Genomic DNA, 15244 nt, shown 5'->3' with positions numbered 1-15244 from the left:
TACTATCAGAGCAGCCTACCGTGCCCAGCGCGAAGCACCACGCATGCGCTGTGCGTGCCGAGCGAGACTATGCTTTCAGCGCGCGCACTGCGTCATCGGAGCGTCTGCGCGTCGTCTGCTATGTTTATCGCGCGTGTAGCGCTGGAGCTATCAGCCACTGTATGAATGAGTGGAAACTAGAATCCACATGAAAAATGTTTTCGTGTAAGCGGTAATTCGTTCTTCAGCTCCAATACAATGGTTTCGGCACAGCAGCGTAACTCGCGCACTTGTTTCAAACAGACTCAATCAAAAGATCAAGCAGATTTTAACAGCACGTAATTTTTGCAAGTGCACACAAAAAGTATTTTAAATGCACATATATAGAAGCACGCAATTCAAGGCTTCGAAGGTGTTCACTCAAAGGGGGCGCGCAGGCGCTACGACATTCATTCAATATACGGGAGAAAACTATCATCCTTTACCTTTTTATATTTGGGCGTTTTCATGCAAGAATTCAGGAATCGTGGATCAAAGCAAGGTAGCATTAGCAGACGAGACGCAACATAGCAGACGATGAGCAGACGCTCCGATGACGCGATGCGCGCGCTGAAAGCAAAATATCGCTCTGCCCGCACAGCGCATGCGTGATGGTTCGCGCTGGGCACGCTAGGCTGCTCTGATAGCACCGGCGGCCACGCGCTCCCGTGTTCACCCTTAGCGATATCACCACTGTACGTTTGGCGACATCGTAAATTTTGAAGCACACGAACACAACACACACGGAAAATGCCACAGTAACTCACGACAGATATCCGGCGCATTTTTTGGCCACGCTTGTAACGACAGGGATCACGGCAAGTTGAAGCGAACGAACTCGCTGTCACTGCGACGCACCATTGCTAGCTGATGCTCTAGATTATTCACGTATACACTCCCGCAGCGACACGAATCTGGACACTTGCAAGTCGAGTACGGAGCAGTATCAAAGTATTTGCCTCGCGTTGTGATACCGACACAACACCGTGTATAACAACGATTGTGATGATAGCATCGATGACTTCGGCGCCAGCAGCTTCACACAAACAAACCTCTGGAAAACTATGACGCACCACACACATCGGTCACGTTTTGAAGGCAACACGGTGCTTCGTACTTTACTGCACATTTTGGGGCAACATTTGGTTCTGATACGTACGTATTTGATATGAAAACATTGCGCTCTGCGCAAGCGCTGACCAGCACTTCGCGTTGCTGCCACGAATAGTCATCGGACTTTGAAGACTGTGAATTACTGCAGAAGATACAAGCGCGGTGACACAGGCTTGGAGCTGAACACCTCATATGAAACGAAAACACAACGCAGCACCGCACCGCTCGTGAGCGACTCCACACAACGGCGACGCTCGTAACATTCTTGCTTGCCTCGGCACCGCGCGAAGCCGGAAGGCCGGAATGAACAAACTCGGAACAGACAAGCCCGTACTGCCCGTACTAGAGTGAACTCTACCCGTACGTATGCCAATACGGGGCCAAAATTCGCTCTTCGATAGAATTCGGCCTCTTCTCCATGCCGCTCGTCCGTAGGTCATCCGTAAAACCCGTGGTAAATCTATAAAAAGTGCTTTGTTTACACAACTTCTTCTACGCGAGTGTCAAAAACAATAACAAACTAGAGTTTCGCAGAGAAAAAAGCATGTCCATGACGTCACGGTGACTAGGTGACGTCATATTAAAAGACAATAAACTCAGGCTAAAGATAAATCTTGATACTGTAATATTAGTGTGTCACTGCCAAAAATATATGCAATACTATTGAAGTAATTGCAATGTATTGCAATTACGCAATTTTTTTGTTGACGTACGTCACTTCCGTGGGGCGCAGCAGCCAGTTCGGGGGGAATCGGCTCGGAAGCCCCGGGTTGCAGCAGACGCAGCCTTGTTTTTATGGCGCCGCCTGTATATCACGAGACAAAAATAATCTAGATAGAAGGCTCAAACATTTCCTTGTTGCTGGGTCCTCATAATTGTTTGAAAAAATTAATTTACTGGGGAAATTTTATATGCAAGCTATAAAAAATTTTGTGCATCATACTGGGGAGTGCAAGCCATACATGTCGCCAGCTAATTACAATCGTATGTGTTTTCCTTCCAATTGCCGCAGCAATGACACTTGATTCATGAGACGGATTCAAACCCAAAGTTCATGTTCTTTAAATTGCCCCCTTCGTGTGAAATTTAGTCACTTCCCTCTGATCAGCGAACGTTCAGACTAGTCCACACCTTGCACCCTTGTTTGAAATAAACAACATGAAGTGGGCATGTCTTATATTTCAACTTCCCCATAGACACTTCACCTACCTCGAGCGCCAAAGTAGAGCACCATCATGCATATTGTAACAATAAAACAAAACAAACACCTAACCCTGACACCCATTTTCCAGATACTGCTTGTACAAAAGCTCATTGGCATATTTCAAGGATCTTTTCTCATTATACAAACGAACATCAATTCCAAGTAACCTGAAAACTAACTTCCCCATTTTTGCTTTTGTTCCGTTCCAATAGCATCGCACACACTATCTTCAGATTTTTCCTGTTGTAATGTTTATTCGTAAGAGGCTCCAATGCATCGAACACTTGTCGCGTTCTGCTTGGCGCGAAACGAAATACAGGGCGCCAGGAGTTCTCAGAAAAAGGCGGGGTGCTGGGAGAGGCACGACGTCTCGCGCGTTCCTTTCTCCCTGCATGCCTTATTTTTTGTTTTCGTCGTCGCCCCGTCCCTTCAAGAGTGTGTCGCAAAGGAAGTTTTAGCAGCCGCGGCGCGAAGTTGGGGAGGGCCGAAAAGAAAAACAACAACAACAAAAAAGACAACGCACGTCCTTGGCCAACGCCCTACCCTCCTCTCACACGTGCACACGTGCGCGCGTTCCTTGCAGAGCGGACCCCTCCTGTTCCTCTCTCTCTGCGCCTGACAGCCGTGGCTGGTGCATTAGATTGGGGACAGTGAACGAAAAGCGCGCGCTTTTGCAGAAACGAGCAGCCACCTGTGAGCAGCCACCCTGACAATCAAACGGAATGGAGAAGGAACCATGTACGAAATTCTGTTGTGTGGCCGCATGTTACGGCGAATATTAGTGAGCCGGAAAGTTCATAGCAACCGACCAGTGAAGGTAAGCGCTCGATTTTCTGAGCTCGCCTCGTTCTTTCGAACGCAGTTTACTTCGTAAAAGAGCGGGAACAAGACTGCCCTCCCGTCTAGCTTCTAAGCATCCTTCTTGCTTTTGCGAATGCGTACGGTTGTAAAACGTGGAACATGTTTAAATCAGGTGGTACATCTTTTGTTATGATGCTGAAATCGAGTGTAGGTTCTGCAAGAACCTTGATACGTACGATTGGATTTTAATTTACTTCTCGCCAAAGCTGCTGTCGTGCGCGAAAAATATAACTCATAAATTTAACCTTGTTATATTTAATTTCACGTGAGTTTCAGCGGCATGCTGTTCCAGAACACAATTAGCGTTGCAGTTAAGCCATATGTTATCTGGTTATGCTAACTGTCTTACGATGTAAAACAACGCCTGACGTCTTTGTAGCATTCACAAACTTTCCATGTGAAAAGCTGGTCTACGTCGGATGCTTATAATTATAAAGAAAATGGCATACGCAAAAAAAAAAAAAAGAAAGCAGCTCAAGGCCAGTTTTAAAGGGGTCCTGAAATACCCTCCGCTGATGCGTGGATGTACATGTAACCAAATAAAGCAATGTATTAGCAATCTCCTCCCGCAATAGTTTTGTTAAAGCGATGAGTATTAGCTAAGAAATCGTAAATCAAAAACCGCGCATTATCGTCGCGCCGCGTTTCCTCCTCCTTTCAACTTACTCTCCGCTGTTGACGGCGAGCGAGCCTTCCCTCCCATGATGCTGCCCTCCTCGCCGGTGACGTACTTCCACTATTGTGCTGATCACACTGCCGTCTGCTACGGGCAAGCTTTGTTGACACCATGAATCCCGCACTCCGCTCAAGGCTGGAAACGCGAACGAAAAATCTGGCCGCATGTGTGCGGCGGCCTGGCCTTGCCCTTTCGCGGTGTACTTGCTGGAGTTGCTATCGGCGGCACGTGACTTTTTATCGGCGGCGAACTCGCAGCCGCACGGGGGTATCGTGCGCTCGCTCCCTTAGATGCACAGCGCACTGTTTATCCAAAAAGCGCCGTATCAGATGTGGTCCCGTTGGTGCCGGGTCTTATTTTGTGGTGGTGGTAATCCCTGTCGGCGGCATGTGAAAAAGACATTTTAAACCGATACAGAACCTGTGCACAAAACGCCAGTTCAGCTTGGGGCGACGCGTGGTGGAGAGCGGCAACGTTGGCAAAACATGCTCCGGCACGGCTCTGAGCTTTCTAGCGCTAGAGCGAGCGCCATTTCTTTGACAATATCAAACATCGGTTGCCGTGGCAACAAAGCACAAACCGCTCTCGAAGTCAGTTACGGTTGCGTGGTCCTGGTTCAGCTCGGGGCCCCACCTCGCGACATGTGGGCACTGCAGGCATACTACTCACTCCCATTTGGAAGTGCGAGATGCGTTTGGCATTACAGGAGGCGATGGTGTGTGTGTTGTGGACGCCTTTGTTTCGCGATGAAATGCGACGTTGTGCTTCTGCGGGTGGATAGTGCTTCCTATGGTCTGGATTATCTTTCTCGAGCAGCGTACGGCTCAACCTCGCATGGGGTATGTGCAGTGTGCGTGGCTGAAAGCCATCTCGGCTTGTGCGCCAGAATTAAGTGACTTGCTGTTCATCCCCACAAACCACGCGCGAGGTGAGTGCCGAAATTTACGAGGGGCAGGAGGAGGCAACCCATCGTCTGTCAATCGCGGTTTGGACTTGCAACGCATGTTGTGACGTTGTGTTCGTTTGAAACGCATCTCTGGATTGTTTGGAAGTTGAATAAAATGTATGCGTCAAACCCGGGCATTCGGCTCAGGGCGTTCTCTGCGATTCAAAGAAAGAAGTGCCACGAGGCTTCAACGCTTTCTTTATGGTAAGTACTCAAGTAAGATAATATCCATGTCGTGTTATGGCCCTATTGCATTCAATACAAACGGTTAAGCGTTTGTTTACACTTGTTTCGTTTGTCGTAAAATGTCCAAGCACTCCGGCACTCCGCTGGCAGATCAGCCGGCGAGCCGACGCTGAGCAGACGACTCATCTTTTTGCCGGAAGTGCGTGAAAAATCCGCCCAATAGCAGGATGTCTAGCTCATGACGAACATCTGGGAATCGGTGACGTAGACATGTGAAGATGGCGGCGTCCAAAAACACGAAGGGAAGGGTGAGAAAAAAGCGACAAACTTTGCAACAGAAGTGTGAGCTTTCCGCTGCGCGTAAAAGAGTAATACTTGGCACAGATGATGTTGACGACCCAATCTAACGATTGCGCTAGTCTATTTAGTATGCTCAAAACGCCTTTCAGGGCCCCTTTAAGCACATTTTTTCGAGAGCAAAAGGTAAAATAAGGCAACTAAGAAAATACGCCGTTGTACGTAATTTTGTCTTAGTTGTGTAATGTTTCCATTCTTGACAATTGCCTATTTTCTCATTTTGTTCCTTGCGGGCTTCTCTTGTTCATTGAAAATTCTCTTGCACGCTGTCTGAAGACTTTTCAGTTAATTACTGAATTGACCTGTAAAGAAATTTCTGTAAGGTAATTTATATAATTAAGTATTTTTATCCTTTTCTGTTTTCCAGGGATGCTTGAGCTAAACCCACTCATGCGATGTGCGTGTCCACACAGGCATTAGAAAAAGTTAAACAAGCAAGACAAAATGGAAAGTGAAGCGGCCTGTTTTGCTGTATTCATTCCTAAAGGTAAGGTTTTCTCTATTAGCTAAAATTTGCTTCACTTCAGTTTTCTGCACCCCTTCTGACTCTGTTTTGTTTTCAGAAATGCCTTAAGATTTACCAGCACCACAAAATTGACACGGGAATAAGCTAGCTCGTCTGGCAGCAAACATCATCCAAAGTGCAGGTGAGCTTTTGAGCACCCTATGTGTTACAACAATGCCCTTTTGTTTGTTTCCCAGGAGTGGCTGTCAAATCTCAATTGAACTGCCAGTACAAGAAAATCAATGAGGCCATATTGTATACCAAAAGTCCTGGTGTTCTGAGAGGTGAGACATTGTCTATGCTGTAACAAATTTGCAACTTCTCCTAAACTACAGCTTTTGTTCATTTCGCAGAATTAAGCGTCGCAGTAACAACCCTACGTGCTACTGGGTTCATGGCTGTCAAGTATGTCATCAAATTGACTCGTTAAGGCGCAGAAGAACAAGCGAGCCCCGGAGGAGGAAAACGAAGACATCGTCTGAAACAGCGTACTTGCGAAATTCAAGGCTTTAACAGAATGCGTATTTGGCTCGATTGTTAATGGTAAAATAAAAAGCACATGTCCTTTCATTTTAAAGAGTCTCAGTGTTGTTATTTACGCTAGCTGCATGTTCCTTGCTTTAAAATTCTGCCATTTCTTAGTTTTTTATTTTGCCGGACTGCCTTAATTGTGTGTGTTGGTCAGTGTAGGGATCAAATGTATGAATATACAGGTCTAAAATGCCGGTTTATACCTTTCAGGAGTTTATGCGGACGAGGTTTGAACTGCTCGCTTATCATGCAGTCAACAATATCGTCTCTCTAGAAAAAGTTAACTTCTATTATTTTCATCTAGTTATTGTTGCATGTATATTAGATACATGTAACTGTAAGTTACCTGTACATTGCTGAAATATTGTTGCTTCGTAAGAGAAACATTGCTTGAACGTCATATCAACAGTGCGCGGATGCGGCCCTCGTGGTAAAAAAACGTATCTGTAAAGTCGCGGTAACGTTGTAGGAAGCATCGCTTGAACATTAAAGCAACGGTTTCGAAATGTTACCCGCACGTTGTAAAAATATAGCTGGAAAGTTACCACAAAATTGTAGCAATGTTATTGAAACTTCATAAAAACATTGCTTGAACGTTGAAGCAACGTTCTTTGTATGCTAACTGCATGTTAAAAGTGTATATCTAAAGTTGCTGCAAGATTGTAGCAATGTTATCACAACGTCTGAATGGTACAGGGACATGCTTAAATGTGGTATGCACGTTGCGAAAATGTAGGTTGAAAGTTGCTAAAACGTCATAAGAAAACGTCTCATAAACGTTGTTCAAATGTGTCCCGCACGTGGCTGGAAGGTTGCTTCAAGAGTGGAGCAACGTTGGCGAACGTCAGAAATAACGTTATCCAAACATTAGAACAGCACCCTTCAAACGTTGCCCCCATGTTGGAGCAATGCTAATATAATGTTGACGCAATGTTTCTGGGAAACATTGCACTAACGTTAAAAAAAGCGGACATTAGCCACGTTTTGGCAACGTTAAGGGGAAACGTCGTGGAAATGTTCGGGCAACATTCTGTGCTACCGGGCGCCTTGGCGACTCAATGGAAATGTCAAGTTCCATTTCGGTCTCGTTGAATGGGCAGAGATCTGTAGAGGAAGGCTGACCTTGGGAAGTCACAGAAATAGAAGGTGCCGAAACCTGGACAGTCGCCATCGGAGTAGAGTTTGGGCCTACTGTCTCCTTTGAAGTCACATTCTGGAGAGCGCTCGCTGAGGAAGGATTCCTTGCCAGATCGACAGCTCGCACCGATGAATCCTGGGGCTCGGCTCTTGATCCCTGGGAGGCGGGGATGAGGATTGCAAGCAACCCTGCTGCCGGAAGGGAGCCACGGGCAGAGAGAGTGCCTGCGCAATTTGATGTGTTTGCGCTGCCAAAAGATTGGACACCTGCTCCGTTACAGACGCAACCATATTCCGTGAAACCTCCGGTGGCACTTCTTTGAGAGCAAGTGCTATCGCTTTTGCAAGGGAAGCCTCGTTGGATGGTGCCTGGCGGGCAGCCGCACCTGCATATCCATGCGTTCTCTCTATAACTATCGCTACCGCCTCCTTGCGAGAGCAACGCCTCCTTGCGAGAGCAACGGCGCTTTTCAAGAACTTCAAGGATACTGATTTCAGAAGAGCGGGCCGGGCAGTTGGAATAATCAGCAGTGTGAGACGCTCCATAAAGGCAACAGGAGAAGTCGTCTGCGGTACATTGGCTAGCCAAATGCTCGCCCCCGCAATTGCAGCAGCGGGATGCTGACTTGCATGACCCTGCGCTGTGTCCGAAGCGCCAGCAGTTCCGGCATTGACGAGGTCGGGGGGACAACGGTTCTACCCTGTAGATGAGGCCAGACTTTGATTTCCGATGGGCACGATGTACCCGCGAAGGTTGCGATCACCAATTCTGTTGGAATAGTGGTACTCTCCACTACACGGGAGCAACGGTACACCGAGATTACCCCGGCATCCCGATACTGCTCAAGGAGCTCGCTGGGCGAGATCTCCGTGTCTACACCTCGGACTATATTCCTTTTGTGCAGGTAAGGTGGGAGGGGACGAAAGGACTCACCGGGAACGATGCGAAGGTCGAGCACTTCAGAAGATCGATTAAGCAGGCCTTATCCGAAGATTTGCAGACGATTCCGCCCTTCCCGTATGGTCTCACCTCCTTCACATTCATGAAGTGCTCACTCGCCCCTTGCAGGTCCCTCTGAATAGTTTTGAAATTTTTAAGCCGGATCGCTCCGCCATTCGTAGGGACCATAGCCACAGGAACGGCCGTCACACCATTCCTCAGAAAGGCGTCCAGGGGTAAGTCCTGTGCCGAGAGACTAGCCGACCAGGGAGAAGACCCCTGGCCGGGAGAAAAAATAGACATGGCAAAAGCCTATGCGTTCACACAGATGTACGTCAACGTAAACCCAATAAATCAGACACCCGATACTTGGCCAAACCCAACTCTGATCCAGCAGCGACTGTAGCCGATGTGTCCTTGCCCGGGGTTCTCCTTGCCTCGAAGCCGGTGTTGTTACGACGCAACCCATCTGTTCAAAATAAAGTTTTCTCTCTCTCTCTCTATCGGTTCGACACCCATCAAGTGGACCGGGCCGCCACGTGCAGAACGAAGGTTGGCTAAGACGCTGGGCGCGTGGAGTGTGTGAAAGACGCCGGGCAGCGAGCAACGTTCTGTGCGCCGTGTGACGTCACTGCTCCTCGCGCATACACAGCACGACTCTCCAGGAGCCATGAGAAACTGCTCAACCTCCACCAGTGTAGCTCACGCTATAAAAGGGTGCGTGTTCTTCCATCCCCCCACGCCGCCGGCAGCCGACCGCGGAGGCCAGGATCCCCCAAGCCTGGTTCGGGTGGCCGCTGCTAGAGGGCTACGCTACTTGGAAGGTACATAACTGTGGACAAAATTTGCATACAGCAGTACTGTGTGGGAAAAAATGAATGCATTCTGTCTGGGTGGGTGTATGAAAGTTGTGATTGAGTGTGAGTGTGATTTCCTGATTTTTGCCAGGGGTGGGGTGAGGGCAGAGGAATTTTTGCCTGCTGGCCCAGTAAAACTGGGTAATGCCTTGATAGGTAGAAGTGGTGTGGGGGATGCAGTAATTTCTAGGGCTCGGTGACTCAGTTCGCGAGCTTGTTGATGGACGAAGTTGTGGGCCGTTACCTAGGGATGTGTAGACGTCTACATGATGTACTGGGTGAATATGATGGTAGCATTGAAGAACCCGCAGTGTTGTTGTGGCCACCCTCCCCAACAGGAAACTTCGGCAAGCTGCTTGTGAATCTGTACTACTTTACTGGAGGATTGGGTGAGGGCCAAGGCGATGGAGAGTTCTTCGGTGTCCTTCCGGATGGGTGCGCATTACTCCGAGATGAAGCTACTGCAACCATGCTTCTGTTGTCTGCGTAGCAAGCCGCATCGATGCAGGACACATCACAGCAATTGCCGTACATGCGTTCGTGGCCTTGGCTGCACGCAGTCTATCTCTCAGGATGAATTTCTGATTCGTTTTCTTTTGCCTCGAGCTCTTCCTTTGTGCAAGACCACGTGCTGCAAGGCAGGTGGGCATTGCGGGGCAAGTGATTCTTGGAAGAGTTGTAGGAGGCACAAGTTCGGCTTACCTTCAATCCGTTCCCTTTACGGGGCTATTTCACCTTCACTCTTACTACACCACATTATGAAAACACCCAGGACCAGTGCTTGTCCTGCTCATCTTCTTTTAGTCTCATCTTTACCGCACTGTTTTAACATGTTTCACTGCTTCAGTAACCAACTCGCACACACTGAGACCCGCCTACTGTGAACGCACTTACTGTTCAAAGGTCAGATACAGCGGTGAAGCGTTGAATACGATAACAGAAGCCGCTCCTGGCACAAGCGGGAGGGTTGCTTCCGACAACCCAGCAGCTATATGCAAGAATCAGCTCAGTAGGTATGCTTTGGCATTTAACAATATGGTCCTCTGCCTGCATTTTCCCCATTGGTAATGTGTGGATAAAAAAAAAGTTTCATAACCATCGTACCGGCACGTCAAATCGTTATCAGAATTAGCATGGCATGGCATTTTTATGCCGTAAAGGTTGCATAACGGGGTCACAGGCGCAGCCAACATGTGGGAATAACATTATTCTTTTCTCGTGGCACAACATGGGGAAGCAGGCTGCACGCATGGTTGGGTTAATGTGTGAAAATAAGGTAACCAGACTTGGAACCAACGAGAGGGTATTTGTCCGATTTCATCTGGGAGATACAGGTTTGGTCAAAATGCAGCTTTGACCTTTTGCAGCTTTGATGTAGCTTTCTCGAGTCCTGTCGCGGACGCCACTTTGTGATGTTATGAGGTTTCGAGGACTCCAGACGAGGTACTCGGACGTACAGATCAGAGACTGCGGCACGGTTCGTAACTATGCGAGGAAAAACATTTATGACTGACAATAAAGATGCCGGGAGGCACAACACAAACGGATACAGGGGACGATTGAAAGGTTCAGGTGACAGAAATGATGCGGACAACGGAACAGTCCAATTCGTAACCAATAAACAAAGTGGAATGGATGCAGTCTTACGATTCAACAAGTCTGGCTGTGGTTGCAGAGGTGAAATGGGGACATCTGTGTTGTCAGGTGAAGCAGCGGATGCAGAGAGCTGCGGCACGATGCTTCCTCGGCCTCTTGTGGAGGGTGCGGACGTGGTGCCCGACTGTCCGGTCGACAGACGCAGGACACTGTGGTTCTGGCCGTCCGGTCGACAGGCCGCAGAACCTTACGACTTCATCACTAACAGCGAGTGCGCTGCGCTGCCCTCCGATTCTCAACGTCTTCTTTCTCCTCCTGATTGATTGATTGATTGTAGGGTTTTAACGCGCCGACGCAACGCAGGCGATGAGGTGCGCCGTAGTGGAGGGCTCCGGATTAATTTTGACCACCTGGGGATCTTTATCGTGCGCCGAAATCTCGTACACACGGGTGTTTTTGCTTTTCGCCTCCATCAGAAAAGCGGCCGCCGCGGCCGGGAATCGAACCCGCGACCTCGTGCTCAGCAGCGCAATTCTTTCTCCTCCTCCGCTTTCCTCTTCGTCATCACGATACCATTCAACAACACCAGGTTAGGTGTTATTCAGTGGCGACAGCTGAGAAAATGAACACACATGCATGCTGATGCGTCAAACACGGCCACCTTTCGCAGTTTTGGGCACTTGACCCACTACTCCTGCATACTGGTATGCAATGTCAGTAATTTGGGTGGGTGTTCTATAACTTTGCGGTAGTTAAATTTGTCTTAGTGGACAAAGCAAGAGCTACATTCTCCAGCCACTGCGATTTGAGAACTGGCTTTTCTAAATCTGCGCTGTTACCTTTTCTCACATGTAGTAAAACCTCGTTAAACCGTACGTACTAACCAGCACTACCGTTTATCCGAATGCATTAGGTTAAAGGGTAACCAAGTCGGGAATTTGGCTTAACTATGTATAAAAAGAAACTACGCCTTATGCGGGTACGGTTTAACGTGATTCCACTTATATGGCGTGGCTTTGAGCCAGCACCTTGGAGCGTGATACGATTTCCACAAGCAGATGGTATTCACTCAACCTTCTCAACCACTCCGCTCGGACATTCATCAACAGGTATACGCCGTTGACACAGTTAAGAAATTTACCGTGGCAGTGCGAAGAGGGCACCCGCAGGGAGTGTGCGCCACAGGAGGAGCTTTGTTCAGTCAGCATCCTTTATTAATGAGTGGCACGCAATACTCGTGCATTTTATACAGTCATCAAATGAACACGGCGTGGGGGAGGGGAAGCGACCCTAGGTGTCGCTGCGCCACAGCTTGATGGTCTTGTCGTTCTCCAAGGCGGCTGAGGCGATGATGTTCTCCGTGGGGTGGCACGCAGTGCACAGGACCACATCTGCGTGCAAATACGACCCCGTTACTGCTTCCTGGTAATGCTCCTCTTTTACCACACACGCAACCCTGCGAGAGTTTTTCTATGCACACATGTGCACGAAAGAGCCCCACTAACTAAAGACAAACAGCTTCGCTGTAAAAACCTACACGCACATAGACAACGGTATCCCATTTCAATTGCACCAGCTAATACCAAAAAGCACATCAAGGCTCTGTTAATCCCATGCGCTACTACACCAAGGCAGAGTTCCTGGTTGACACAACATTAGCAACACCCGTAGGAGGTGCTTGGCAAAATCCTGCCTGTCACTCCCCATGTACGGCCCCACCAGGTGCTCACGAGTGGTACTTCCAGAATGGATTATTGGGCGAGCTGGTACATGACACTCAATAACAGCACAAAAGAACATTACACGAGAAAAGGAGCAGCACCATGTTTGTGTCCTCTCCTCCCCTTGAGTCATGTTTTTTGCTCTGTTATTGGGCGAAACAGTATGGCCGGTTCACTTCGTCATATGACCCTTCCTTGGAAAGGGCTACTCGCAACGGGGTGGCGGCCTGTACAGTGGTTCGACTTGTAGACAGCTTGATGTAGATCCAAACAGGCTTTTAGACCACACCTAAGTGGTGACACCGGCTTTTACGGGAGAAGACAACATCACATCACCTATCTTGGGAAACGGACTAGTCGGAAGAGACGCGACACTCTGTCCTGCCTGTTCATGCTGTTTCTCAGAATAAGTGACTGTGCCCTCGTATTGTAGCGCCACACAGGCACATCTGTGAAGCCTGGTGGCGGGAGCCGCTTCCTGTAGGCAGACGGAGCACGGCCATTTAAAACTGTGTCTTCATGCGGGAGGACCTTTCGGGATGAAGACCTTTGCATTTAGTAGGAACCATGCAGCAACCATGCCCACAGCGACCCCCGCAAAGAAAAAAGCAAGTGAGCACCCACCAGTGTGCCCCTGCAGCTTCTGCATCACCTCCTTGGTCTGCAGGTTCCAGATGTACACGCTGTTGTCCTCGGAGCCCGACACGATCCACTGGTCCGGGACATTAGGTTTTGCACAAGAAACCACAAAGGGCACATTCGTAACTGATTTCACGACGCTGCTCTACCTCTATTGCATGCCTATAGATTTGACAAACACATTGCTCAGCTGGGCCATTCCTGGGACCATTTGTTTCAGCCTGGGAGACTTGGCTACGTGCCAAGGATTGGTTTTGAAATGAATGCACTTGGAATGCCCATACGGTTCCCTGCGGCCACAAAAAGCACGCCATTTCTTATGCCCAGTGACACAATTTTCTTCCCGTACAACATCACTTTTGATTCAGGTCACAGAACACAAATTGGTTAAAATTTTTTACATGCTCTAGCACACTTTCCCAGCATTATTTGGCTTTATTCCTCACTTGCTCCGAGAAGTGGCCAAACATGAGTCAATGATCAGCTTCTATGGATGACCCTAATTTAATTAAATGCCGCTGTCCCCGTTAACTGTGTCTTGTCCACGACTCCCCAATGCTGTCTCCCATCAGGGCGTACACGCCTATGGATTACTTCTAACAGAAGCTCCACAAAACTGTGTGTCCAAATACTTACTGCCAAAGAACCTGTGCCATGGTACAAGGAAAAAGAAGTTAACCCTACTGGTCACTGGTAACGCCAATAAGACTGAAAATGAAGACTTCTCATTTGCCCCTGAACAGTTAGATAGTTCCCCAAGGAGACTGACATATCCCCTCAACTGTCCCCCACTCCCTCTCCTGTAATGGGGGGACAAGTGGTGTTGACTTGCCACTCTTCCAACATGAACATTTTCACGTTGTCACAATTTTGCAATTTTCACTTCATTCCAGAAAATTGACAGCCGAGTTTTGCACCCTGCAACACAAGCAAGGCTGTGCCTTTTAGGATTCGAAAAAAACTTGTTAAAGGGACACTGAAGTGATTTGTAAACATTGCGGGATTACTCCCGCAAATTGTAGTCCAAAGTCCATAGGCCATGTTTCGACCACCCTGATTGATTGATCGTGGGGTTTAATGCGCCGACGCAACGCAGGCGATGAGGCGCGCCGTAGTGGAGGGCTCCGGATTAATTTTGACCACCTGGGGATCTTTATCGTGCGCCGAAATCTCGTACACACGGGCGTTTTTGCTTTTCGCCTCCATCAGAAAAGCGGCCGCCGCGGCCGGGAATCGAACCCGCGACCTCGTGCTCAGCAGCGCAACGCCTTAGCCACTGAGCCACCGCGGCGGGTGTTTCGACCACTCTGAGCTCGTTTATGCGAATTTATTTAGTAGAAAAATCAATTCGAAATTGCTGTCCTCCTCTCTGCACCCTCGCCCATTTTCTGTGGCGTTTCCATGTGACGTCAGGAGGGGATGAGCTGGCAATTGGCTGCGCTACTGCATGGCTCGCCGACCTTCCGACCGAGCCAGACGGCCCAGCGTTTAGTCTGCCGGCCGCCGACGGGTCGTCGCAATTTGCTCGCTCAGTTGAAACTAAGCCACAACACGTTTGTGAATGGAAGAATGTGCCTTTCTTTACTTTGTTAGTTTGTACACCCTATCAAGCTCCGAGTGCGGGTCGCTCCACGCAACCGCTGCACAAGTGCACATGCGACGCTTCGCTGACTTTACGTTAGTAGGAAAACCTAATGCCACTTGAAGGCGGGAGAAGAGTCAGCGAAGTCAATATAGGTACTAAGGAAATAAAATCAACTGAAACCTTTACCGTACAGCGCAAAACTAGAGAGCCAGAAGCATTTTTTTGCGCTGGGACAACAAGCACAGCAGTCAGCAGCACGACCACACATATGCGAATGCTTTTCCATCTATCCATCTAAGAAATGCAATTGCTAGACGTGAGATATTGTGGAAGTTTGGGGGACGTTTACTGCACGAGTGCTATACATCAAAT

The 15244-nt window shown here is 48.6% G+C and overlaps 1 protein-coding gene across 1 annotated transcript in view; it reads right to left on the bottom strand.

Annotated features, from left to right (window-relative positions):
- Nucleotides 1-12119: 12119 nt before the first annotated feature.
- Nucleotides 12120-15244, bottom strand: part of LOC144155618 (uncharacterized) — a 10384-nt gene continuing 7259 nt past the window's right edge. The window contains exons 2-3 of the mRNA XM_077687211.1: nucleotides 13273-13432; nucleotides 12120-12318 (exon numbers count right to left, since the gene is read on the bottom strand). Of these exons, the coding sequence (XP_077543337.1) occupies nucleotides 12218-12318; nucleotides 13273-13432 (261 nt within the window). The 3' untranslated portion in view covers nucleotides 12120-12217. The remainder of the gene's footprint in view (nucleotides 12319-13272; nucleotides 13433-15244) is intronic.

Source organism: Haemaphysalis longicornis, unplaced genomic scaffold (genome assembly GCF_048455015.1).
Source record: "Haemaphysalis longicornis isolate Haplotype H1 unplaced genomic scaffold, Haemaphysalis longicornis Haplotype H1 scaffold_1, whole genome shotgun sequence".
NCBI classification, from domain to species: Eukaryota; Metazoa; Arthropoda; class Arachnida; order Ixodida; family Ixodidae; genus Haemaphysalis; species Haemaphysalis longicornis.
This window is presented reverse-complemented; position numbering and strand designations above follow the sequence as displayed.